Consider the following 27,514-nt stretch of genomic DNA (forward strand, 5'->3'; position numbering starts at 1 on the left):
CTTGTATAAGGTTTATATTTGCCTCTCAGAGCGCCCCCCCCCAGCGCTCTGCACCCTCAGTGACTGCCCAGTGAAGTGTGCTGAGAGGAAAATGGCGCACAGCTGCATTGCTGTGCGCTACCTTATGAAGACTGAGGAGTCTTCAGCCGCCGGTTTCCGGACCTCTTCACGCTTCAGCATCTGCAAGGGGGTCGGCGGCGCGGCTCCGGGACCGGACTCCACGGCTGGGCCTGTGTTCGATCCCTCTGGAGCTAATGGTGTCCAGTAGCCAAGCAGCAAATCCACTCTGCATGCAGGTGAGTTTACTACTTTCCCCCTAAGTCCCACGTTGCAGTGATCCTGTTGCCAGCAGGACTCACTGTAAAGAAAAAAAAACCTAAACTAAACTTTCTCTAAGCAGCTCTTTAGGAGAGCCACCTAGATTGCACCCTTCTCGTTCGGGCACAAAATCTAACTGGAGTCTGGAGGAGGGTCATAGGGGGAGGAGCCAGTGCACACCACCTGACCTAGTAAAGCTTTATTTTTTTGTGCCCTGTCTCCTGCGGAGCCGCTATTCCCCATGGTCCTTTCAGGAACCCCAGCATCCACTTAGGACGATAGAGAAAAGAATTTACTTACCGATAATTCTATTTCTCGTAGTCCGTAGTGGATGCTGGGCGCCCATCCCAAGTGCGGATTGTCTGCAATACTTGTACATAGTTATTGTTACAAAAATCGGGTTATTATTGTTGTGAGCCATCTTTTCAGAGGCTCCGCTGTTATCATGCTGTTAACTGGGTTCAGATCACAGGTTGTACAGTGTGATTGGTGTGGCTGGTATGAGTCTTACCCGGGATTCAAAATCCTTCCTTATTGTGTACGCTCGTCCGGGCACAGTATCCTAACTGAGGCTTGGAGGAGGGTCATAGGGGGAGGAGCCAGTGCACACCACCTGATCCTAATGCTTTTACTTTTGTGCCCGGTCTCCTGCGGAGCCGCTATTCCCCATGGTCCTGACGGAGTCCCCAGCATCCACTACGGACTACGAGAAATAGAATTATCGGTAAGTAAATTCTTATTTTTACTTTCAGTGTTTCTAAGGCTAAACAATAAACTGTTTCATTTGTATTGATTCATGTGCTGTCCTGAGCTCTGATTGGATGCTGGAGGTCATTGCAAGACATGAATCAGTCGGTAATACTTAAGACATGCATTCTGGCAGCAATACTTCTCCATTTCCTAGTAGATGCCTCTTTCCCTACTTCCTGCCTACTCTTCTGCTACCTTAGCTGTGTCCTGTCGAGTGGACCCCTCAGTGTATGGGTCAGGTCACAGTAACAATTGTTGTATTGACTGTTGTTCTGTCCTGAATTGATGTAAGGATTAATGATGAAGCTGTTTTCTCTCTGGTCAATGTGAAACTGGATTTGAACATGGAAATTTGTAGCCCCAAGAGTCTTATGAATGTGAAGGAATTATTTGTTGTACTGACTGATTTGTGCTATTATGTAGGCCAGTATCCAGTCGCTGGCGTTAATTTACCGCATGGCAAAAACTGGATTTTTAGCCCAATAGTATTATCGGGCTATCCAATTACAGCCTGTTTTTACTAGGCGGTAAATGAGATATTTTCGGGCGATAGCACATGGGATCCGGGTTATCGCAGAGTTCATGGACCCATGCGCTATTGCACTAAAATGGGTCAGTGAGGGCTGGTTATCTGGGATTCTGCTTCACGTGACTGAGGCACCCACAGCCTAATCACCGAAAAGTGCCGGTGGTCATGGGCTAATTGGATAGCCCACGGGGCAATTAATTAACCGTGGTAATTACCGTTGTGAATTGGGATAGCCACCTTTTTAGCACTTTAAAAGAAAGAAAAAAATTGGTCGCCTTATAAGAAAACAAAGTGTTTCCAAAAATATAATGTAATGAACAATGAACAAATAATTTTCTTTTTGAAGATCCGCTGACTCTTGATGTAACCCTCTGTTGGTTGTCCTGTCATGCTTGCTGCCTTGGAAAAATAGTTTTTTAAAGGTCCAGTCTAATCCCCTGAATATGGGGGTGTACGGTGTCCAAGCTCTGTTTTTGTTCCACTACATACTGACAAATTTTCTCTTACGTCCTAGAGGATGCGGGGGACTCCAAAAGGACCATGGGGTATAGACGGGATCCGCAGGAGCTTGGGCACACTAAAAAGACTTAATCTGTGTGTGAACTGGCTCCTCCCTCTTTGCCCCTCCTCCAGACCTCAGTTAGACTTTGTGCACAGGAGTGACTGGATGCACACTAGGGGAGCTCTACTGAGTTTCTCTAGAAAATATTTTGTTAGGTTTTTTATTTTCAGGGAGACCTTCTGGCTACAGGCTCCCTGCAGCATGGGAGTGAGGGAGAGAAGCAGACCTACTTCTTCTTAGTTCAGGGCTCTGCTTCTCAGCTACTGGACACCATTAGCTCCAGAGGGTTCGATCACTTGGTGCGCCCAGCTGCTTGTTCCCGGAGCCACGCCGTCGCCCCCTCACAGAAGACAGAAGTCGGGTGAGTATGAGAAGATCAGAAGACTTCAGGATGGCAGAAGACTTCAGTAAAGGTACAGCGCAGCGGTAACGCTGTGCTCCATGCTCCCACACACATCACCAACTGTTTTCACTGGGTGCAGGGCGCTGGGAGGGGGGGGGGGGGTGTGTGCCCTGGGCTGCATGTTACTGGAGTTTGTTGGGCGGCTTAAAGATTGTAGGTGCCTTGGCACCGTTTACAGACCCCCGCCGGCATCTTTTTTCAGATTTAAAATTGGCGGGCCGAAGCGCGCCGGGAATGGAGCGGAGCTTCGTCCCGCAGCTCACGGGCGCCATTTTCCCTACAACACGCGGCTGAGGGATAGACTCTGCCGGGACCTCCACGCTTCTCTCCCAAGTAACGGGGGGCATTTTCAGAGGGGGGGCTGCTGTATGGTGCTTAATATTAACATAAGGCAGCGCTGGGTACATATATCGTTTCTTGCGATATATGGGCGCTGGGGTGTGAGCTGGCATACTCCCTCTGTGTCCTCTATCTGGGCTTTATTGTGGGCTTGTCACCTAGCTGGGACGTTCTGTGTGTTGTGGTGTGTCGGTACTACGTGTCGGCATGTCTGAGGCTGAAGGTTATTCACCGGAGGAGGTTATTGGTGGAGCGGATGCGGGGCTAGAGTTGGGACTGTCGACGCAGCCGACACCTGATTTGCTAGCATTGCTCAGTACGATAAATTCAAATGTAGCTTCCTTATCAAAGAGGTTAGATAAGTCTGAGTCACAGACGCAGGTGTGGAAAAAGTCCATGGAAGAGGCTTTGTCTCAGGTACAGACCCCATCCTGGTCGCAAAAGAGGCCATTTACTCAAGTGGTAGATACTGATACCGACACGGACTCTGATTCCGAGGTCGATTTCACTGAGGCAGCTTTACATCCACGGTTAGTTAAGAGTATTCAGTACATGATTGTGGCTATAAAAGATGTTTTACACATTTCTGATGAACCTGCGGTACAGGAAACAAGGATTTTATTGTTCAAGGGAAAAAAAACCTGAGGTGAAGTTTCCCCCCTCTCATGAAATTAATACTCTTTGTGAAAAGGCTTGGGAGTCGCCGGATAAGAAATGGCAGATTCCCAAGAGGATTTACATGGCGTATCCTTTCCCCTCTGATGACAGGGAAAAATGGGAGGCATCTCCAAATGTTGACAAAGCTCTATCTCGTTTGTCTAAGAAGGTGGCACTTCCGTCTCCTGACACGGCAGCTCTCAAAGATCCGGCGGATCGCAAACTGGAGACGTCTCTGAAGTCCATTTTCGCTGATTCGGGTGCATTGCTCAGACCCGCTGTGGCGTCGGTATGGGTGAGTAGTGCTATTGCTAAATGGGCAGAGAATTTAGCTAATGATATGGATACTCTTGATAAAGATAATGTCCTTTTAACTCTTGGTTATATTAAGGATGCTGCAGATTACATAAAGGACGTGGCGAGGGACGTCTGTCTCTTGGGTTCAAGAACCAATGCCATGTCGATATCAGCCAGGAGGGCGCTGTGGATCCATCAATGGAACGCTGATGCCGACTCCAAGAGGGCTATGGAAGCGCTACCCTTCAAAGGTACTGTCTTGTTTGGGGATGGCTTGGCTGACCTGGTCTCGACCGCGACTGCGGGTAAGTCCTCTTTTATTCCTTATGTTTCCACACAACAGAAAAAGGCACCACATCAGCAAATGCAGTCCTTACGTCACAATAAATACAGGCGTGGAAAAGGTTCGTCCTTCCTCGCTTCAAAGGGTAGAGGAAGGGGAAGAAAACCTCCTGCAGGCACAGGCGCCCAGGACTAAAAGTCCTCCCCTGCTGCTACAAAGTCTACCGCATGACGCTTCCCTGGGGGAGTCCGGACCGGTGGGGGGCCGTCTACGAATATTCAGTCAGGTCTGGATTCAATCAGGCCTGGATCCTTGGGTACTAGAGATTGTGTCTCAGGGATACAAACTGGAGTTTCAGGAGATGCCCCCTCACCGGTTCTTCGTTTCGGCATTACCAGTAGTTCTTCCAGACAGGGAGGTGGTGCTAGCAGCGATTCAGAAACTGTGTCTGCAGAGGGTCATTATTCCTGTTCCCTCGTCCCAGCGGGGGGAGGGTTTCTACTCGAGCCTTTTTGTTGTGCCGAAACCGGCCAGTTCGGTCAGACCAATTCGAAATCTAAAATCCCTCAATCCATACTTGAAAGTTTTCAAGTTCAAGATGGAATCCCTTCGAGCAGTGATTGCCAGGCTGGAAGGGGGGGATTTTATGGCGTCAGTCGACATCAAGGATGCCTACTTACATGTCCCGATATATCCTTCACATCAGGCCTTTCTCAGGTTTGCGATACAGGATTCTCATTACCAATTTCAGACGTTGCCGTTTGGGCTTTCCACGGCTCCGAGGATTTTCACCAAAGTCATGGCGGAAATGATGGTTCTCCTTCGCAAACAAGGGGATACAATTATCCCATACTTGGACGGTTTCCTGATAAAGGCGAGGTCCAAGGAACGGTTGCTGAGAAGTGTAGAGTTGTCACTGTCGGTTCTGCAACAACACGGTTGGGTGCTCAATTTGCCAAAATCCCAGTTGATTCCGACCACTTGGCTTCCTTTTCTGGGCATGATTCTGGACACGGAATTACAGAAGGTATTTCCTCTAGAAGAAAAGGCTCTGGAACTGCAGACGATGGTCAGGGAACTTCTGAGGCCGACGAGTGTGTCGATCCATCAATGTACTCTGGTTCTGGGGAAAGATGGTTGCGGCGTACGAAGCCATCCCATTCGGCAGGTTTCACGCCCGGGTGTTTCAGTGGGACTTGCTGAGCAAATGGTCCGGGTCTCACCTGCACATTCACCGGAAGATAAGTTTATCTCCCAGAGCCAGAATTTCTCTCCTGTGGTGGCTACAAGGTCATCACCTCCTAGGGGGACACCGATTCGGTATCCAGGATTGGGTACTTCTAACAACAGATGTAAGTCTCCGGGGCTGGGGCGCAGTCACCCAAGGAAGAAACTTAAATGTTCTCGAGTTAAGAGCCATTCACAACGGCCTGCTGCAAGCAAGAAGCCTTCTTCAGGGTCGACCTGTCCTGGTGCAGTCAGACAACATCACAGCGGTGGCGCATATAAACCGTCAAGGCGGAACGAGGAGCAGAGCGGCAATGGCGGAGTCCACAAGAATCCTTCGCTGGGCAGAACAACATGTGTGCGCCCTGTCAGCAGTCTTCCTACCGGGAGTGGACAACTGGGAAGCAGATTTCCTCAGCAGACACGATCTCCATCCGGGAGAGTGGGCTCTTCACCAAGAGGTATTTGCAGAGGTGTCAAGACACTGGGGAATTCCGTTGATCGACATGATGGCGTCTCGTCTCAACAAGAAGCTCCCGAGGTATTATTCCAGGTCAAGGGACCCCCAAGCCACTGCAGTGGACGCCCTGGTGTCTCCGTGGGTGTTCCAGTCGGTGTATGTGTTCCCTCCACTTCCTCTCATTCCAAAGGTACTGGGGATCATTCAACGAGCAAGGGTTCAGGCGATTCTCGTCGTTCCGGACTGGCCAAGAAGGGCCTGGTACCCGGATCTTCAGGACTTACTGGTGGAAGATCCGTGGCCGCTTCCTCTTAGAGAGGATCTGTTGTTGCAGGGGCAATGCGTGTTTCCAGACTTACAGCGGCTGCGATTGACGGCATGGAGGTTGAGCGCCAGATCTTAGCTCGTAAGGGTATTCCCAGGGAGGTCATTCCAACTCTTATTAAGGCTAGGAAGGAGGTTACGGCGAAACATTATCACCGTATTTGGAGAAAGTATGTTTCCTGGTGTGAGTCTAAAATGGCTCCTGCGGAAGATTTTCACTTGGGTCGCTTTCTCCACTTTTTGCAGGCGGGGGTAGATGCAGGCCTGAAATTGGGTTCCATCAAAGTGCAGATTTCGGCTTTGTCTATTTTCTTTCAAAAAGAGTTAGCTGCCCTCCCAGAGGTTCAGACTTTTGTGAAAGGAGTAATGCATATCAGTCCTCCGTTTGTGCCTCCTGTAGCTCCATGGGACCTTGATGTGGTCTTACGGTTTCTCATGTCTTCCTGGTTTGAACCTTTCCGTAAGGTTGAGTTGAAGTTTCTCACTTGGAAGGTAGTTATGCTTTTGGCGCTGGCAATCTGCCAGGCGGGTGTCAGAGTTGCTAGAATTATATACACACACAGGCGTGAAACACAGCCTAAGGATCTTAATACTTCTGTGTGTGTATATTAGTTCAGGCGCAAAGTGCTTTTCCAATATACTGTGCTAGTCAAAAAAACATAAAGAATGTAAAACTACAAGCAGCTCCCACTTGGTAATCTGAAGTATTACCAAAAATTAAACACAACTAATACATATAAAAAAAGAGAGCGCATAAAGTTTTATATAGTTTTATTACACTTTAAAAAATCCTAAAAAATCCTTTCAACATTGATAAATGCATATATTACTAAAGTGCTAATTAAAACACTCAATTAGTAATCAATATAATGCTAATACATGTAAATCATTAATCATCTGTCTATATCAAATCCACTTAGTCCATATAATTATATTTGGTGACAGCTGCCACTTAGTATCAACTCAAGTTACAAAGTTACTTTTGTTTTTACTTAGATGATTACTTTGTAATTATGTCCCACACACGAGGAGACCACTCGTAGAATTGAACCGTGGTATTTAAAATGAATACATGCTGCAGCATTAATTGTATTTTGCTCTGAAGGACCACTTAGATAGATCATTCACATGTGCTGAATATTTTTGATGTAGATAAATTCACTTAACCAAGTGTTATAACATATATTGCAGGGCTGAAATCTGTTGTTCTTCTAGGTCACTGTTTCTCACCTCACTGCGGGCCGGGTTGCACTTTCCCCGTTATCTAGGAGCTACTTACAGCCGTAGCATGCCGCCGCTGTTAGCTCTGATTTTCCCGTTTTGCTCTGCCCGCTGGAGTCGGATGAAACAGACCGCAGTGAAAAGCTCCCAGCCACGGTTACGTACCGCTCAGTCTCCCCCTTTTTTTGGGGGATCCAACTTCTCTCTGCCGGAGATCGTAATGTTGTAGTCGGTAGGGAGATAGACGTACCGCTGGACTTTAAACCTGCTGGGGCCGTAGCGCTTCTCACCTCTGGAATACAGGTGCACAAAACGGTGGCTGTCAAACCTCGCCAATCAACAGCTCCTGCAACAGTGTGGTCTGTATCAGAGTCCCATGTGGATTTTAAAGCACAAGAGTAGAACACTCTTAAGTGTTCTACTCTTGTGCTTTAAAATCCACATGGGACTCTGATACAGACCACACTGTTGCAGGAGCTGTTGATTGGCGAGGTTTGACAGCCACCGTTTTGTGCACCTGTATTCCAGAGGTGAGAAGCGCTACTGCCCCAGCAGGTTTAAAGTCCAGCGGTACGTCTATCTCCCTACCGACTACAACATTACGATCTCCGGCAGAGAGAAGTTGGATCCCCCCAAAAAAGGGGGAGACTGAGCGGTACGTAACCGTGGCTGGGAGCTTTTCACTGCGGTCTGTTTCATCCGACTCCAGCGGGCAGAGCAAAACGGGAACATCAGAGCTAACAGCGGCGGCATGCTACGGCTGTAAGTAGCTCCTAGATAACGGGGAAAGTGCAACCCGGCCCGCAGTGAGGTGAGAAACAGTGACCTAGAAGAACAACAGATTTCATCCCTGCAATATATGTTATAACACTTGGTTAAGTGAATTTATCTACATCAAAAATATTCAGCACATGTGAATGATCTATCTAAGTGGTCCTTCAGAGCAAAATACAATTAATGCTGCAGCATGTATTCATTTTAAATACCACGGTTCAATTCTACGAGTGGTCTCCTCGTGTGTGGGACATAATTACAAAGTAATCATCTAAGTAAAAACAAAAGTAACTTTGGAACTTGAGTTGATACTAAGTGGCAGCTGTCACCAAATATAATTATATGGACTAAGTGGATTTGATATAGACAGATGATTAATGATTTACATGTATTAGCATTATATTGATTACTAATTGAGTGGTTTAATTAGCACTTTAGTAATATATGCATTTATCAATGTTGAAAGGATTTTTTAGGATTTTTTAAAGTGTAATAAAACTATATAAAACTTTATGCGCTCTCTTTTTTTTATATGTATTAGGGTGTCAGAGTTGGCGGCTTTATCTCATAAGAGCCCGTACTTGATTTTTCATTCGGATAGGGCGGAATTGAGGACTCGTCAACAATTTCTGCCAAAGGTTTTTCATTTCACATTAACCAACCTATTGTGGTTCCGGTGGCTACGGAAGCGGTGGCGATTCCAAAATCTCTGGATGTTGTAAGAGCGTTGAAGATCTACGTCACTAGGACAGCTGTTGCTAGGAAGACTGAGGCGTTGTTTGTCTTGTATGCTGCCAACAAGATTGGTCATCCTGCTTCAAAACAGACTATTGCACGCTGGATTTGTAGTACGATCCAGCAGGCTCATTCTTCGGTCGGACTACCGGTGCCGAAGTCGGTGAAAGCTCATTCTACCAGGAAGTGGGCTCATCTTGGGCGGTTGCCCGAGGCGTTTCGGCGTTACAACTTTGCCGAGCAGCTACTTGGTCGGGTTCGAACACGTTTGCTAAGTTCTATAAGTTTGATACCGTGGCCGATGAGGACCTGGCGTTTGCTCAGTCGGTGCTGCAGAGTCGTCCGCACTCTCCCGCCCGTTCTGGAGCTTTGGTATAATCCCCATGGTCCTTTTGGAGTCCCCAGCATCTTCTAGGACGTAAGAGAAAATAGGATTTTGGTACTTAACGATAAATAGTTTTCTCCTAGTCCGTAGAGGATGCTGGGCGCCCGTCCCGGTGCGGACTATTACTTGCAGTGTTTTCTTGCTGGTTAAATTAGTTTATACACGGGTTGTGTATTGTTTTGTTTCAGCTTGTTGCTGGTGTTAAAGCATACTGTTATCTGGTTTAAAGTTACTCCGGTTGTACGGTATGTTTGTGGTGTGGGCCGGTCGGTTTGTAGCCCTTAGTTTAAACAAAAATCTTTTCCTTGAAATGTCCGTCTCTCCTGGGCACAGTTCCTATAACTGAGGTCTGGAGGAGGGGCATAGAGGGAGGAGCCAGTTCACACCCAGATTAAGTCTTTTTAGTGTGCCCAAGCACCTGCGGATCCCGTCTATACCCCATGGTCCTTTTGGAGTCCCCAGCATCCTCTACGGACTAGGAGAAAAGGATTTATCGGTAAGTATCAAAATCCTATTTTAGTTATTTCTCCAAAGAATTTGAAAATGCAAATCGCCACAAATAGTCTGTGTATATTTTACAGGTGTGTAATGCTATTTAGAAGTTTGTTTCTTCAATTATTATGATCTCTTGAGCTGTGCACCTATATGTGTGACTCCCTATATACTGGTGTATTCAATTGATGTCGGAACTGCCGTCAATTGGAAAGACTGCGGTTTCCGACTTTTTTGGTCGATTTAGGATTCGACCTATTGAATGAGGCTGCCGTCTTTCCGACTTGTCGGAAAACACGTGGATCGGCAGATTAGCCGCGGATCTTGTCGGATTTGCGGGCAAATCCGACAGGTTTTAGTCCCATTTTCGACAATGTCAATCCGACTTTTAAAAAAGTTGTATTTGCATTGTCGAAAACGGGCAACACCAGATGGATTTGCCCGCAAATTGAATATTGCATTGTCGGAGAGGATCCGACGTGCATTGAATAGACCAAATAGTCCGATTTAGTGAATATGTCTAATGCTATATATTTCTGTTAATATTTATTAAAGCACAGGTGTTTACCTTATTTTGTGCAATGATGAATATATTTATCAGTATGAGTAAGTACAGTCGTTCTGCTGTTCCTCTTCCAAGTAACTGATTAAACCAGCGACATTGTACATCTAAACACAACTTCTCAAAATTGTTCTACTCCACATTGCGCCTTGTTGAACGTCTTTTTGCAAAAACGTTTGTGTAGTGTCTACAAATAAATTACTAATCTTATTCTGAAACAATTTACATAAATAGATAACGTAAATAATAATAATGTGGAAGGAATCGGAACTTGGTGGGTTTTACTTTTATATGTAATGCAATGGAAACTGATTAGATCTCCTCTAACATTAGCAGGATCAGTATAATGGTGTGTACACACGGTGAGATTTTTTCTTACGATTTTGACTATATAGTCAAAATCGTAAGAAAAGTTAATGCATATCGCAAGGTGAAAGTCACCTTGCGATCCCGATTCGATGGCGATGCGCGGTCGGCATCGCAAGAATAGATAGACTGTGCAGGCAAGTCAATTTTGACTATCTCTATAGAAGAGATAGTCAAAATTGACACTTAGCCAAAATCGCACATAGTCCGTATCGCAAGCACATAATGGATGTGCTTGCGATACTGACTATGTGCCGACCTGGCCCCTGTTGCATAGTGAGAATCGGGCATAGCCCGAATCTCACCGCATGTATGGGCCATAACTGTAATATGCTATATAAGATCTGACTGTCTTTGTGAAGGGAATTCAGTTAGACCTATTCCTCTTTCTCTAAAGGGTTTCCAAGAATAAGTAATAGAACTGTAAAATAAATGTGAAAAGGGGGGACAAGTTTCCTTAGTGTTTGCCAAACTCAATAAAGCCACATCCCCTCATTGGAGCCAGTTCAGTTACAAGTGATGTTCTGCCAGAGCTTCGTCACATAGACCCACAGTCTACAAGCGTATGTTGCACTAATTGGAGAACACCACTTGAATGCATTTCTAAATCGGGATCAGTGATGCCTATGAAGAATATTTGTACAGGTGTTTATAGTGACTATGGGGGAGATGTACTAAGCCTTGGAAAATGATAATGTGGAGAGAGACCAATTACCAGCTAATCCACTATTAACTGCCATGTTACCGCCTGAGTTTGATAAATGACAGGAGCAGATTGGTTGGTTGGTTGTTTGTTTGTCTGTCTCTCCAGTACATCTGCCTCTGTGAGAAAATGATGCATGCAGCATCTATCATCCTTTCTGCATTCACTATAAATGCTGATCTGTACATGTGGACTGGCTTTTCATGAGACTACATTTTAGGTACATCCAATCTAAATGTAACCCCCACCCATCCCCTTCCCCCGTAAAAAGGGGTTTTCTGACAAATACTTTAGTGAGGCACATGGCGCCACATGCTGTATTTGTGTGTTCTAAGCACAGCAGACTTTAGTGTTGCAGTGCGTTCACACCTGCTGCGGAAGTTCTGGAGGACACATGTCAAACGATAGTGGAAAAAAAGCTCTCCCCGGTTTTGTCTCTGTTGGGTGAACTGTAAATGAAATGTAATCTGTTTGTCAGGGCTCTCAGCAAGCAAGCTAACTTTACATCTCTATTTGGTTGGCTGTGGCATTTGTTTGTGTGTCTTTTGTTATTGCAAGTGCTCAGGAATAGCTTTGTATGAACAGGCAGCGTTATAAATGTCTAGGCTTCCAAGCACTGCTCTGAGGAAGCCTGTGCAGCACCTGTCAGGGACACAAGATGCCTTTTTTGGGAATTTGGAAAGGACTTTGTGAAATCTGGCAGTGTGATTTCAGGAATGACTGAACGGCAACTAGCCCTGGGTCACAGAACACCGCAAATGTTGTGTAGATGTAGTTTAACCCCTTGCCCAGTGTTTGTCTTCGGATAAGTGCCAGGCTTGCTAGACGTTTTATTTTTATGCTTTAGGGTAGGGCCACTCATAACGGCCAAGCTGGGACCCGCGTTGCCGCTTTGTGTGGCCCTAACCTAACAGTATAAAGCTGAAATTACTCATATTTAATTTAATAATTAATTTGCTACAGTTTTAATGTTTTACTGAATGTAGAGGATGCTGTTTTATGCACTGGGTGCTGCACATCAGGCAGTTTCCCCACCCAGTTCCCCTTGTGATGTAGTGTGTGGTGCCTGGGACATGGTGATACAAAGACACTTGTCCAAGGTTAGAAGGAGCTGATACCAGGTTGCAGACAGAGGTACAGATCTATCAAACTGGTGGAGAAGCTGGCCATAGCAAACCAATCCACTTCTACCTATCCGTTTATTGAATGTACTGTACTGTAGAAGCTAATTGTTTGCATCAGAGTGTATACCTTGTTTCTTTGCTATAATATTATGGATATGTTATGTCACTACCACTATTTTCCTGCATTACCCGGCATGGGTCTGGTCACTATGGTCCTCCTGCTGCTCCGCCTCTCACCGGTCTGTCCCACCCAATGCCTGCTGTATATACTTACCCTTCCCGTCGCAGAACGGTCTATCACATTACTCACTGCAGTGGGGGGCATTGCAGGGGCATAGGGAGGCCAATCTCGGGATCGGCGGGATCCCGGGATTTGGGCCCAAAAATGCCGTGATTTGAATCCCGGGATTGGAGCATCCAATCCCGGGATTCACGGGATTATACTGCGCATGCGCGGGAGGGTGGGCGTAAGTAATAGTACTTACTAATATTAGGCGGGCGGCAGCCATGAACAAGTTGAACGCGGCGGCATTTCAAATGTAGCGCCGGCCGCCAGCCAATCAGAGCTGGCGGACCGGCAGCCAATCAGGGAAGCTGCAGCGGCAGCCAATCAGGAGCGACTGCTGCGGCCGCTTCCCTGATTGGCTGCCGGTCCGCCAGCTCTGGTTGGCTGGCGGCCGGCGCTTCATTTGAAATGCCGCCGCGTTCAGTGTGTTCATGGTTGCCGCCCAGCCTAGTACTATTACTTACACCCACCCTCCCTCCGTGCAGTCAGTGGTGCTCCCTACAGCCTCCCTCCCGCGCCGCTACCAACCCTCCCTGCCGCGACCTACATCCTCCCTCCTGAGTCCCGCACCGCTACCTACACTCTTCCTTCCTCCCGCACCGCTACCTACACCCTCCCTACCTCCCGCACCGCTAACTACACCCACCCTACCTCCCGCACCGCTACCTACACACTCCCTACCTCCCGCACCGCTACCTACACCCTCCCTCCAGCGCTGCTCCCTACAACTTTCACTGATCCCTACTGCGATCCCGGGAATACCGGGATTGACCATTTTTCAATCCCAGGATTGAAAAAACGTCCCGGGATTGGCCTCCCTACAGGGGCACAGCTTACACTGCACATGCATGTTGGAGATGGGACAGACCATAGAAGATTATTATCTCCTTTATATGTGAGGAAAAAAAGACACTGTCAACCTAAGTGTGGTCGACCCTTCATACCACACCCAGACCGGATACCTGCTGCTACAGCAGACCCTGTTTTATACAGTACCTGTAATTACAGTAACTTAAAGTACTGTACAGTACTCTACTGTACTTTACATTACTTACTGTTGCTGAGGGTCTGCAGGCATCTGGGGGTCCTCCTCACAAGGTCACTCCACCTCCTCTGGAGTGATCTCACCGTACGGCGACTGTTGTATCCGGCAAGGATAGCCATGCTGGTACGCCCTCTGCTTCTCCTCGTTGCTGGCGAGAGCTCGGTCCTGCCAGCGAACGAGGAGTTGTAGTTCTCCAGTACTGAAGGGTCTGTCACGGCGTACTGCCATTATCCCCTCAGCATGCGGCATCAGAGACGTGCATCCCCACCCAGTGATCTCTTCTCATACAGTACAACACAGATTCTCTAAAGTCTATGAACTACAGTACTGTGTTGCTTGAACAGTTACTTGCGTCAGGATACACTAATAAAAACAATAGTGTCAGAAAAAAATAAACATGCACTCGCACTTTGGGAATCGAACCCGGGACTCTAATCATGGGATGCGGAAGACTTCACCGCTTGCCCACGACGCTTCATGGAAGATACGTAAGCTCATGTGTAAATGTACTGTAAGCAGTGATCCCTTCCCAATGGTGTTTGTTTATGCCGTTACGGGACTTGGACACTCATATAGTACAAAACATACAGCATAACGTCAATGAACTACATTACTGCTTTAACACATTAGTTGCGTCTGTATTCACTATTTTAATTTTAATCTATTGCTTTGTCTCCGGGACTTCAGTGCTCACATACAGCAACACTGCAATCGACAAGTGTTTTGACACGTTTGTTTACGTCTGTATAAACTTTTTTTTTCTTAATGACTCTCTCCGTCTGATCATTGGTCTGTGTGTACAGCATACAGTACGTCAACATTACAGTCGTCACTGACCATTTGCCAGAGGTTGTAGATCATTCCGCTGCTATAAGCTCTAAAATACTGGATTAGTGGAGCATTAGCCACCCAGTGGTGATGTGTATTGCATGCAGTCATGCCTCGACGCACCTGTCCGTGCATAGACTCAACAACCTAAGCTATTGCCGGAGAAACTGCAAAGATGAGAGAGTCTCCATCTGTAGCATAAGGCTGATTTTTTATAGGGGAAAATGATGATCATAAACGACTACATGATGACAACCTGTCTATTATGCTCAACCATGTCTTACTGGAACATACATGCACTTTGCATAGTATGTGCTCGCGGGTATCTTAAGCTATCACGCTAAATAGTACTTGAAGTCACGCCATGATGTGGCGGCACAGAAAAACACTGGGAAAAAACTTTTCCAGGAAAACACTGTAGCATAGCATTTTGTATGCAAATACAGTCGCAGTCACACACAGAATATAGGCATGTTGCATATCATTTTAATCAGTAGAAGCTGCTTGTACGTGCTATTGCAGTACATTGTGTATTCTCGCAAAAGCAACAAATTGCAAATAAAGGTGCTCTGCGCTACCGAATTATGCAGCACTCATGCGTTATATGTAACGCGACTTATAGTGCACAGAGCAAAAATGTAGGAGGATACATCTGTAACTCTCAGCACGATACCTTAGAATGCACTGTTTACTACAGTTATTATTTACAGGAGTTTATAAGCTACAAGTGATATAAGTATATACTTATTACTGCTACAAAACTAATGCATGTGGTCTGGTTGTTGATGTAAACCACTTCTGTATAGCTAATAGTTAAATGTATGCAACTTGTAATAAAAAAACTACACGTTCTGAGCAGTGTTTAAACATGAATTATTATATATAGAGAAACTGAATGATCATTCCCTTCAAATTAAATGATATATATAATTCCCACCTGTTCAGGAACTCTGAACGTAAGTTGTCATTGTGTGGGTATCTTAGCAGCATGTGTAAAGATGCACAAGAGCTTTTCTGATTAAAAGTAAGCTTCTTAAGTGGTAAGTCTCAGAATTGATTCTTGAGTACCATGCTGAAAATAGTTTATACAATATCCCGGGGGTACAGAATTGGCCTCTGGGTAACCAATAACAGTGTTTTACATCTTGGGGTATGTACTGTTATCATTATAATTATACTAAGGACCTAGAAAAGTACAGTGCAATGAAATGAAATAGACCATTATTTTATTTCAGACACGTGGACAATGCTACGAGTACCAGACATTACAGTCCTGGATATATCTGGGGTTTGTTTGCAATAATATAAGTAGATTTTGAGATTACAAGTAAATATGGCTGACTATACTTCTCAAACTCTGTAATTATAATATCCTGGGCACGATCTTTTTGTTACTACTGTACCACATTTCCGTTTTATACCTTTATGACCGATCCAGTTTTTAGATTGTATCCGTTACACTGGCAGTAACACCTTTATTATATAACTTACATGTATAAGGAACAGAGACCAATTACACCTGTTTTAGTAGTATAGTGGAAAAACCAAGGGAAACCTCATTTACAGTACACCCCCATAGAGAGGAATTTTGACATGTATCAATTAGCACTGAAATGAATTTAAGTGTATTTCTCTAACGTCCTAGAGGATGCTGGGGACTCCGTAAGGACCATGGGGGATAGACGGGCTCCGCAGGAGATATGGGCACTTTAAGAAAGAATTTAGTTCCTGGTGTGCACTGGCTCCTCCCTCTATGCCCCTCCGCCAGACCTCAGTTTGATACTGTGCGCAGAGGAGCTGGGTGCTTTTCAGTGAGCTCTCCTGAGTTTGCTGATAGAAAGTATTTTGTTAGGTTTTTTATTTTCAGGGAGCTCTGCTGTCAACAGACTCCCTGCATCGTGGGACTGAGGGGAGAGAAGCAGCCCTACTCTCTGAAGCTAGGTCCTGCTTCTTAGGCTACAGGACACCATTAGCTCTAGAGGGATCGGTACGAGGATCTCACCCTCGCCGTCCGTCCCAGAGCCGCGCCGCCGTCCCCCTCGCAGAGCCGGAAGACAGAAGCCGGGTGAGTATGAGAAGCAAAGAAGACTTCACAGGCAGCAGAAGACTTTGTGATCTTCACTAGAGGTAACGCACAGCACTGCAGCTGTGCGCCATTGCTCCACACACCTACACATACTCCGGTCACTGTAAGGGTGCAGGGCGCAGGGGGGGCGCCCTGGGCAGCATTTGGGACCTCATATTGGCAAAAGACCACATATATACAGCTGGGCACTGTATATATGTATGAGCCCCCACCAAAAAAATTACGATTTAAGCGGGACAGAAGCCCGCGTCCGAGGGGCCGGGGCTTCTCCCTCAGCACTCACCAGCGCCATTTTTTCTCCACAGCACCGCTGAGAGGAAGCTCCCCAGGCTCTCCCCTGCTGATACACGGTAGAAGAGGGTTGAAAAGAGAGGGGGGGGGGGGGGGGGCACATAATTAGGCGCAAAAAAGATATAAACAGCAGCTACTGGGTTAACATTAAGTTACTGTGTTATTCCTGGGTTATATAGCGCTGGGGTGTGCGCTGGCATACTTTCTCTCTGTCTCTCCAAAGGGCCTCGTGGGGGAACGGTCTTCAGAAAGGACATTCCCTGTGTGTGTGTGGTGTGTCGGTACACTTGTTTCGACATGTCTGATGAGGAAGGCTATGTGGGAGAGGAGCGGGAACAAATGAATGTGGTGTCTCCGCCGACGGCGCCGACACCTGATTGGATGGATATGTGGAAGGTTTTAAATGATAATGTTAATTCCTTGCATAAAAGGTTAGAAAAAGCTGAAGCCTCAGGACAGTCAGGGTCCCAACCCGTACCTGATCCTATGTCGCAGAGGCCGTCAGGGTCTCAGAAGCGCCCACTATCCCAAATTGTTGACACAGATACCGACATGGATTCTGACTCCAGTATCGATTACGATGATGCAAAGTTACAGCCAAAATTGGCTAAATCCATCCGTTATATGATTATAGCAATTAAGGATGTGTTGCACATCACAGAGGAAATCCCAGTCCCTGACAAGAGGGTACATATATATGGGTAAAAGAAACCGGAGGTAACCTTTCCCCCCTCACACGAGCTAAATGAGTTATGTGAAAAGGCTTGGGAATCTTCAGATAAAAAACTGCAGATTCCCAAAAGGATTCTTATGGCGTATCCTTTCCCGCCAACGGACAGGTTACGCTGGGAATCCTCCCCTAAGGTGGACAAAGCTTTAACACGCTTATCCAAGAAGGTAGCCCTGCCGTCACAGGATACGGCTACCCTCAAAGATGCTGCGGATCGCAAACAGGAGGTTACCCTGAAGTCCATTTATACACATTCAGGTACCTTACTGAGGCCGGCGATCACGTCGGCCTGGGTGTGTAGTGCTGTAGCAGCATGGACGGATACCGTGTCTGAGGAAATTGATACCTTAGACAAGGATACTATATTGTTGACCTTGGGGCATATTAAAGACGCTGTCCTATATATGAGAGATGCTCAAAGAGACATTAGTCTACTGGGTTCTAGAATAAATGCTATGTCAATTTCTGCCAGAAGGGTCCTGTGGACTCGACAATGGACAGGTAATGCCGACTCAAAAAGGCATATGGAGGTTTTACCTTACAAGGGTGAGGAATTGTTTGGGGAGGGTCTTTCGGACCTGGTCTCCACAGCTACTGCTGGAAAGTCAATTTTTTTGACATATGTTTCCTCACAGCCTAAGAGAGCACCGTATTATCAAATGCAGTCCTTTCGATCACAGAAAAACAAGAAAGTCAGAGGTGCGTCCTTTCTTGCCAGAGGCAGGGGCAGAGGAAAGAAGCTGCACAATACAGCTAGTTCCCAGGAACAGAAGTCCTCCCCGGCCTCTACAAAATCCACCACATGACGCTGGGGCTCCGCAAGCGGAGCTAGGCCCGGTGGGGGCACGTCTTCGAAATTTCAGCCACAAGTGGGTTCACTCCCAGTTGGATCCCTGGGCAATAGATATTGTGTCTCAGGGATACAAGCTGGAATTCGAGGAGATGCCCCCTCACCGATGCCTCAAATCGGCCCTGCCAGCTTCCCCCCACGAGAGGAAAATAGTGTTAACTGCAATTCACAAATTGTATCTTCAACAGGTGGTGGTCAAGGTTCCCCTCCTTCAACAAGGAAGGGGTTATTATTCGACCATGTTTGTAGTCCCGAAACCGGACGGTTCGGTCAGACCCATATTGAATTTAAAATCCCTGAACATATACCTGAAAAGGTTCAAGTTCAAGATGGAATCGCTGAGAGCGGTCATCGCAAGCCTGGAAGGGGGGGATTTTATGGTATCTCTGGACATAAAGGATGCATACCTTCATGTCCCCATTTATCCACCTCATCAGGCGTACCTCAGATTTGGTGTACAGGATTGTCATTACCAATTTCAGACGTTGCCGTTTGGTCTCTCCACGGCACCGAGAATATTTACCAAGGTAATGGCGGAAATGATGGTGCTCCTGCGGAAGCAAGGAGTCACAATTATCCCATACTTGGACGATCTCCTCATAAAAGCGAGATCAAGAGAGCAGTTGCTGATCAGCGTAGCACTTTCTCTGGAAGTGTTACGGCAACACGGCTGGATTCTAAATATTCCAAAGTCGCAGTTGGTTCCTACGACTCGTCTGCCTTTCCTGGGCATGATTCTGGACACAGACCAGAAAAGGGTTTATCTCCCGATGGAGAAAGCTCAGGAACTCATGACACTGGTCAGGAACCTATTAAAACCAAAACAGGTGTCACTGCATCACTGCACTCGTGTCCTGGGAAAGATGGTGGCATCATACGAGGCCATTCCCTTCGGCAGGTTCCATGCGAGGACTTTTCAATGGGACTTACTGGACAAGTGGTCCGAATCACATCTTCAGATGCATCGGTTAATCACCCTATCCCCCAGGGCCAGGGTGTAACTCCTGTGGTGGCTACAGAGCGCTCACCTTCTCGAGGGCCGAAGATTCGGCATTCAGGACTGGGTCCTGGTGACCACGGACGCAAGCCTCCGAGGTTGGGGTGCAGTCACACAGGGAAGAAATTTCCAAGGTCTGTGGTCAAGTCAAGAGACTTGCCTTCACATCAACATCCTGGAATTAAGGGCCATATACAATGCCCTACGTCAAGCGAAGACTCTGCTTCGCGATTATCCGGTTCTGATTCAGTCAGACAACATCACCGCAGTGGCTCATGTAAACCGCCAAGGCGGCACAAGGAGCAGAGTGGCGATGGCGGAAGCCACCAGAATTCTTCGCTGGGCGGAGAATCACGTAAGCGCACTGTCAGCAGTGTTCATCCCGGGAGTGGACAACTGGGAAGCAGACTTCCTCAGCAGACACGACCTCCACCCGGGAGAGTGTGGACTTCATCAGGAAGTCTTCGCACAGATTACAAGTCGGTGGGAACTGCCACAGGTGGACATGATGGCATCCCGCCTCAACAAAAAACTACAGAGGTATTGCGCCAGGTCAAGAGACCCTCAGACGATAGCTGTAGACGCCCTGGTGACACCGTGGGTGTTCCAGTCGGTCTATGTGTTTCCTCCTCTTTCTCTCATACCCAAGGTGCTGAGGATAATAAGAAAGAGGAGTGAGAACAATACTCATTGTTCCAGATGGCCACGAAGGACTTGGTATCCAGATCTGCAAGAAATGCTCACAGAGGACCCGTGGCCTCTTCCTCTAAGACAGGACTTGTTGCAACAGGGGCCCTGTCTGTTCCAAGACTTACCGCGGCTGCGTTTGACGGCATGGCAGTTGAACGCCGGATCCTAGCAGAGAAAGGCATTCCGGATGAGGTAATTCCTACGCTGATAAAGGCTAGGAAGGACGTGACAGCTCAACATTATCACCGTATATGGCGAAAATATGTTGCTTGGTGTGAGGCCAGGAATGCTCCTACGGAGGAATTCCAGCTGGGCCGTTTCCTTCACTTCCTACAGTCCGGAGTGAATTTGGGCCTAAAATTGGGTTCCATTAAGGTCCAGATTTCGTCCCTATCCATTTTCTTTCAAAAAGAGTTGGCTTCTCTACCTGAAGTTCAGACGTTTGTAAAGGGAGTGCCGCATATTTAGCCCCCTTTTGTGCCTCCAGTGGCTCCTTGGGATCTTAACGTGGTGTTGAGTTTCCTGAAATCCCACTGGTTTGAACCACTCAAAACGGTGGAGTTGAAATATCTCACGTGAAGGGTGGTCATGCTATTAGCCTTGGCTTCGGCTAGGCGTGTGTCAGAGTTGGCGGCTTTGTCACATAAAAGCCCCTATCTGGTTTTCCATGCGGATAGAGCAGAATTGCGGACCCGTCCACAATTTCTGCCAAAAGTGGTTTCATCCTTTCATATAAACCAACCTATTGTGGTGCCTGTGGCTACTACTGACTTGGAGGATTCAGAGTTACTTGATGTGGTCAGGGCTTTGAAAGTTTATGTAGCCAGAACGGCTGGGGTCAGGAAAACAGAGTCTTTGTTTATCCTGTATGCTTCAACAAGCTTGGTGCTCCTGCTTCAAAGCAAACTATTGCTCGCTGGATCTGTAACACGATTCAGCAGGCTCATTCTGCGGCTGGATTGCCGCTGCCAGAATCAGTTAAAGCCCATGCCACTAGGAAGGTGGGCTCTTCTTGGGCGGCTGCCCGAGGGGTCTCGGCATTACAGCTTTGCCGAGCGGCTACTTGGTCAGGTTCAAACACTTTTGCAAAGTTCTACAAGTTTGATACCCTGGCTGAGGAGGACCTTGTGTTTGCTCATTCGGTGCTGCAGAGTCATCCGCACTCTCCCGCCCGTTTGGGAGCTTTGGTATAATCCCCATGGTCCTTATGAAGTCCCCAGCATCCACTAGGACGTTAGAGAAAATAAGATTTTACTTACCGGTAAATCTGTTTCTCGTAGTCCGTAGTGGATGCTGGGCGCCCGTCCCAAGTGCGGACTTCTTCTGCAATACTTGTATATAGTTATTGCTTCAATAAGGGTTAAGTTATGGTTGCATCAGGGTTGGACCTGATGCTCTGTTATTTGTCATACTGTTGATTGGTGTGGCTGGTATGAATTTTGCCCTGGATTACCAAATTCCTTTCCTTGTACTGTCAGCTCTTCTGGGCACAGTTTCTCTAACGGAGGTCTGGAGGAGGGGCATAGAGGGAGGAGCCAGTGCACACCAGAACCTAAATTCTTTCTTGAAGTGCCCATGTCTCCTGCGGAGCCCGTCTATCCCCATGGTCCTTACGGAGTCCCCAGCATCCACTACGGACTACGAGGAATAGATTTACCGGTAAGTAATATCTTATTTTACTTAATGAGAAATTTAGAAAGAAATTTTAAAGTAAGAAACATTTAGCCTTGGGGGTGCCGTGAAAAAAAATCTGATACTCTAGGCCGCCATGATTCAAAAAAGTTTGGGAACCGCTGGCTTAGCCCCAGCTTGTGTGACATCAGGATAAATGTATTTAATTATTGCAGGGTTTATCTTGCAATTATTACATAGTGTTGATATCCTGGCCTAAATCCTCGCTCTTTTCCCCCCTTGGTTTAAATCGACTGTGCCTCAAAAGTCGAGCAGCAAAATATAGGATATAAAAATAAAAAAAATGCTTCTATATTCATGAAGATGAATTCCTAATGTTTCCGTTTCCCAGAACACGCGGCCTGTCATTTGCTTGCAGCTGTTTGATGTGACACTGGGCACATGGTGCAATATTTGGCTATTGTCCTAACTTTCCAGCATGTATGGACCAAAACTGTGCCCACATTGTAATAGTTCTACCAAACCAGATCATACCACCATTGCTGAACATGTTGTTACATGCTTTCTGAATATGACTGCAAGTGAATCCTATTGGTCTGTTAATAAATGGCCTGAGCTGACAGCGGAAGAGATTTAGCTGCTCAGATCTCATTCTGTTTGGTGTGTGTGGAGAGAGACTGGCATTATTTACCTATAAATATTCTAAGTAGGGCCTTTGTTGACAACAATATCCGTTTCTATTTTCAGGTGAGTTTTGCCAAAGGTAAAATAGGTCTGTCCACGCCTGATCTACCTGACTTTGGGGTCAGTGAAAAGTGTGGACAAGTGACAGTGAAGAAGTTGTCCATGGCAACCAATCAGCATTGAAGTAACATTTATAATTTGCATACTATTCAATTGTATGGAGCAGCTGATTGGTTGTCATGGGCAACTTCTCCACAGGCTCATTTCTCCACTCTTTTAACTGCTTCATAAATAGACCCCTGAGTATTTGTAAATATTCTCATCCAATTTGTGTCACAAGTTATGTCTAACCTATTCTGTTGTGGAATACCCAATACTGCATAGTTTGCATCTGTGTCTATAACCCACACACTGTCTGTAATGGTGACAGCATCATGTTCTGTGATTGGGAAATTGTGCCTAGTTATGTATAATGAATGCTGTACCATTGTGCTATTTATGGCGGGCAGGTCTTTCCATAGAAGAAACCCATTCCCCTTTTTAAACAGAGCCTCACAAGTGCTTGTTCTAAGCTGTCCTTTCACCATGTCTCATACTGTAACTTGTGAACCTGCAGAACCGGATTGCCAAGGTCATGTGAGAATACGTATTTACCAGAGCAGAGAAATGTTACTTTCACTATATCAATATGATCTGTTCTAAATACTGTTATTGTTGTAAATGTACCTGGTAATACAGTACAATATAAATCTTTGTGTTCATCAAATCCAGTTTTATTTAACACAGTGTCATTTTGTTTTTTACAGATAATCATGGGCTGTATTAAGAGTAAGGAGGACAAAGGTCCATCAATAAAATACAGAACAGAACCCAAGCAAGAGCCGATCAGCCAATATGGCGGTGACCCCACACAGGCTGCACAGTCCCCATCCATCAAAGGACCGCCCGCTAACTTTAATAGTCATTCCATGACCCCATTTGGAGGTTCTTCTGGAATGACTCCCTTTGGAGGAGCATCTTCCCTGTTTTCACCAGTGCCAGCTCCATACCCCGGAGGTTTGACGGGTAAGCACTAATTGGGATCTGTTCAGGTCTGCCTTACTAAGCGGCACAAAGGACTTTCATTCAGTATGCTCAGAATGTCTCCCGTGCTCTTACTCACCTAAAACAGGGAACTTGATTATTACGTCTAATCCGAAAAATTTTCAAATTGAGTAGTAATCTCCTCGTCTACGCCCAAAGTGATGGCATTTGTGTGCTTGCTCATGGTACTAATGGCTGTCTAAATATAAGCTTTTACTAAAATGTTAAAATGTTTGTGTTCAAATGGGCCGTGCTTAATGCATTTACTAGGTTTAAAAATATGAAGTCATTTCTTATTAGACTTTATGTGGGCAAATAACTTTTTTCAACGTACCTATGCAAGGGAAGGATGTCATTGCCAAATGAACTGTGAGTGATGTTATAAGGATTCTGTTAACAGACGTATTTTTAAGAGGCCTTATTTATTCGTTCTGGCCTGCATAAGATAATGTGCATTCATTGGGGTTAACTGTTTAAATGTAATAGCCTGCAAGCTGAGAGAGGTGCAGCACTTTGTGCGGGTCTGTCCATTTTTCTTAAAGCGCCAATCATTTACAAAGCAAAACCAGGCTTTCAAAAAAATGGGCAGACTCGCACGGGTGGTCTTCTGTTTGCCGGCGGTCGGGCTCCCGGCGCTCAGTATACCGGCGCCGGGAGCCCGACAGCCGGCATACCGACAATTATTTTCCCTCGTGGGGGTCCACGACCCCCATAGAGGGAGAATAAAATAGTGTGGCGCGCGTAGCGCGCCACCGTGCCCGTAGCGTGGCGAGCGCAGCGAGCCCGCAAGGGGCTCATTTGCGCTCGCCAAGCTGTCGGTAAGCCGGCGGTCGGGCTCCCGGCGCCGGGATGCTGGTCGCCGGGAGCCCGACCGCCGGCCAGCCGTAGTGAACCCGACTCGCACAGTCACGCAGCTCGCAGGCTATTGCAGTTAGCCCTTCAGTCCCAGCATTGGGTTTGTGGCAGGTTCAGTTGGAAAACACTGCTAACAAAATCTGTGCTGTTATTTATGCATTATGATGTAATGGTGCCAGCAAGGCTAAGGGCCTAATTCAGATCTGATCGCTGAACTGCGTTTTTTGCTGCCCTGCGATCAGATAGTCGCCACTTACAGTGGGAGGGGAAAAGCCTGCGCAAGTGTGCATTCGCTTCTGTTGCAGAGCTGCACAAAAATCAGTTTGTGCAGTCTCTGCGTAGCTCAAGACTTACTCTTCCTGTGCGAAGGAATCCTGCTGATCGGGGCCGAAGCCAATATCAGACACCCTCCCTCAAAACGGCTGAGCCTGCCTGCGTTTTTCCGGACTCTCCTGGAAAATAGTCAGTTGCCACCCACAAACGGCCTCTTCCTATCAATCTCCTTGCAAACGCCCATGCGTTGGGATTTTTTGCACCATCCCGTCGCTAGGCACTGATGCCTGTTGCTGTTGTGCGACGTGTCGGCGCAGTGCGGCTCTGACGCACGCGCAGTTCAGATCTGATCGCCCACTGTGCGAAAACGCACAGCAGCGATCAGATCTGAAATACCTCCCAAGTTGTGTTTTCTGATCATTTACATTGAAAGTCTTCTGTGATTGTATGTGTACATGTCATTTTGTTTTCAGTAATATTGTTATTAACTGTGCATTAAAGCATCTAAATTTGACTACTGATTATCAGTTGAAAGTTTTTAAGGGGAATTCAGTAGTGAGCTACTGTGGGCAGGAGAAGCAAACACACAAGCACGAGTTGCACCCCTGTTCGTTCAAATGTGCTGCTACCCTATGGGTTATCCTTTTTAAGAGAAATCCCGTAGCTGTAAAGTGCGTCGGGTGTCGTGCGAATTCGTCCAGGAAAGATTATCGCCAGCAATTGAATTCTCCCCTAAATGTAAATGTCTGTTATCAGGAAAACTGGAGATAATTTAGTTCATTTATGCTAACCTGTATTGTTTACTTTGTTCCCAGGGGGTGTGACCGTTTTTGTTGCCTTATATGATTATGAAGCTAGAACATCAGAAGATCTTTCTTTTAGAAAAGGTGAAAGATTCCAGATCATCAACAACACGTAAGATATTTCCGATATTCCATTCCAGCTGTAAGCTTGATTAATAGCAACGAGCGCATGTTTTGCATTTGATTTTAAGCTCTAGGATGTTCCTCCTGAACATTAAAGCTTTACAACATTACCTCTGGTTAAACTGTTATGCTACAAAAATGATATAGTAATTATGAAGAAGAAAGATTTAAATCTATTATAAATGTCAATTTATTGGTTGCAAGAGGCAGTGACTTATGGGCCCTAAACATTCGGCGACCCGCTTCCAGACGGCCGATACGGCAGCGGGGGGGGGGGAGTGACGTTTCTTCACTTCCCCCGTCACCTTGCTCCATAGCAATGCATGCTAATATGGACGAGATTGTCCATATTGGCTTGCATGCATTAGCGACCCGGCACAAACGATGAACGAATCACGGTGCCGCGCATTGCTCATCGTTGGTGCCTACACACTGAACAATATGAACGAGTTCTCGTTCATTAATGAACAAGAACGTTCATATCGTTCAGTTACATCTTTAAGTGTGTAGGGCCCATTAGACAGCCATAGACAGGGTTAACCGCAATGGCAAGTGTGAAAACCTTCAGTGCTGTGTACGTATAGACATTAAAGGCTCTGATTCCCACAGCACCCCTAAATGTGTGGAGTTTGTATATTCTCCCCATACTTCGTGGGTTCCCTTCGTGTACTTTGGTTTCCTCCCACAATTCACAAATGTACTGGCAGGTTATTTTTCTCCCAGCAAAAATTAACCCTAATGTGTAAGTGTGTGCGTGTACATGGGCAGACTAGATGGGCCCAGTGTTTCTTATCTGCCATCAAATTCTATGTCTCTATGGGGAAACAAGCTTCCAGCCGTGCCCACCAAAGAGTCTCTGAGGATTAAGCTTGAGCTGTATTTGGCACATGGAAACCATTGAACAGATGAGTGTTTGCGAAGAGGTATGAAAGAGCATGGCTGCTGCGGGACACCTTGGAGGAAGAGGATAAGAGAGATACTAGTGATAGAAAGGGAAGAGATGCATTGCAGAAGGGAAGAGAGTAAATAGGTGCTAGTGGAGGATACATTTTATAGCGTCTGTAAAGTGAAGGGAGAAATGGAGAGAGATCAAGATGAAAGCCAGTAGGAGAAGACAAGTGAAGAATCAGAGGTCGTAAGATGATACCTGAGATAAATTGTAGTAGGAAAATGTGATATTAAGAAGGTGAGTGGGGATAATAAGAGATAAAACGGTGAGCACCTAATGGAGAGACACTAAGGCCCAGATTTATCAAGCCTCGGAGAGTCCAGTCAGCTTCTAACTGTGATGTTTCATACGCATCCTGTAACATGGCAATTAGGAGCTGATTGGCTGTTTATCACCGTGCAATTTATCACTCTCCAGTCTTGATAAATCTGGGCCTAAGAGTAATGTAAATATAACTAACTGGCTGTAGAGTCAGCAGTCACGAAGAAAGGAGAGGCCTACTGTGATTGGTCTCCAGGGATCAGCCAGAGGTGCAGATATGGATCCCAGGACACGCTACTTTCACAGGAGGATATAGAGTACAAGTCCCTATAGGGATGTAAGGAGAGCCCTTTACTGTTAAATCTCTGTATATTATGGATTTTTTTCATCAGACACAATTTTAGTGACTAATTAGTACAGAACTTTTGATCCTTAATGAGAAATGTAAAAATTAAACCCCTGTGTGGTGCTCACTTAAATCTAAAATAAAAATGGACTGCAGACTCTAATGTAGGGGCTATTACACTGCTACAAAAG

At 46.3% G+C, this 27,514-nt stretch overlaps 1 protein-coding gene across 1 annotated transcript in view; it reads left to right on the top strand.

Annotated features, from left to right (window-relative positions):
• The window catches only part of YES1 (YES proto-oncogene 1, Src family tyrosine kinase), a 162,721-nt gene that overhangs the window by 102,869 nt on the left and 32,338 nt on the right, over positions 1 to 27,514 (top strand). Inside the window, exons 2-3 of the mRNA XM_063923563.1 lie at positions 23,437 to 23,695; positions 25,657 to 25,756. Coding sequence (XP_063779633.1) covers positions 23,443 to 23,695; positions 25,657 to 25,756 — 353 coding nt within the window. The 5' untranslated portion in view covers positions 23,437 to 23,442. The remainder of the gene's footprint in view (positions 1 to 23,436; positions 23,696 to 25,656; positions 25,757 to 27,514) is intronic.

The sequence above is a fragment of the Pseudophryne corroboree genome, chromosome 5 (genome assembly GCF_028390025.1).
Source record: "Pseudophryne corroboree isolate aPseCor3 chromosome 5, aPseCor3.hap2, whole genome shotgun sequence".
Lineage (NCBI taxonomy): Eukaryota > Metazoa > Chordata > Amphibia > Anura > Myobatrachidae > Pseudophryne > Pseudophryne corroboree.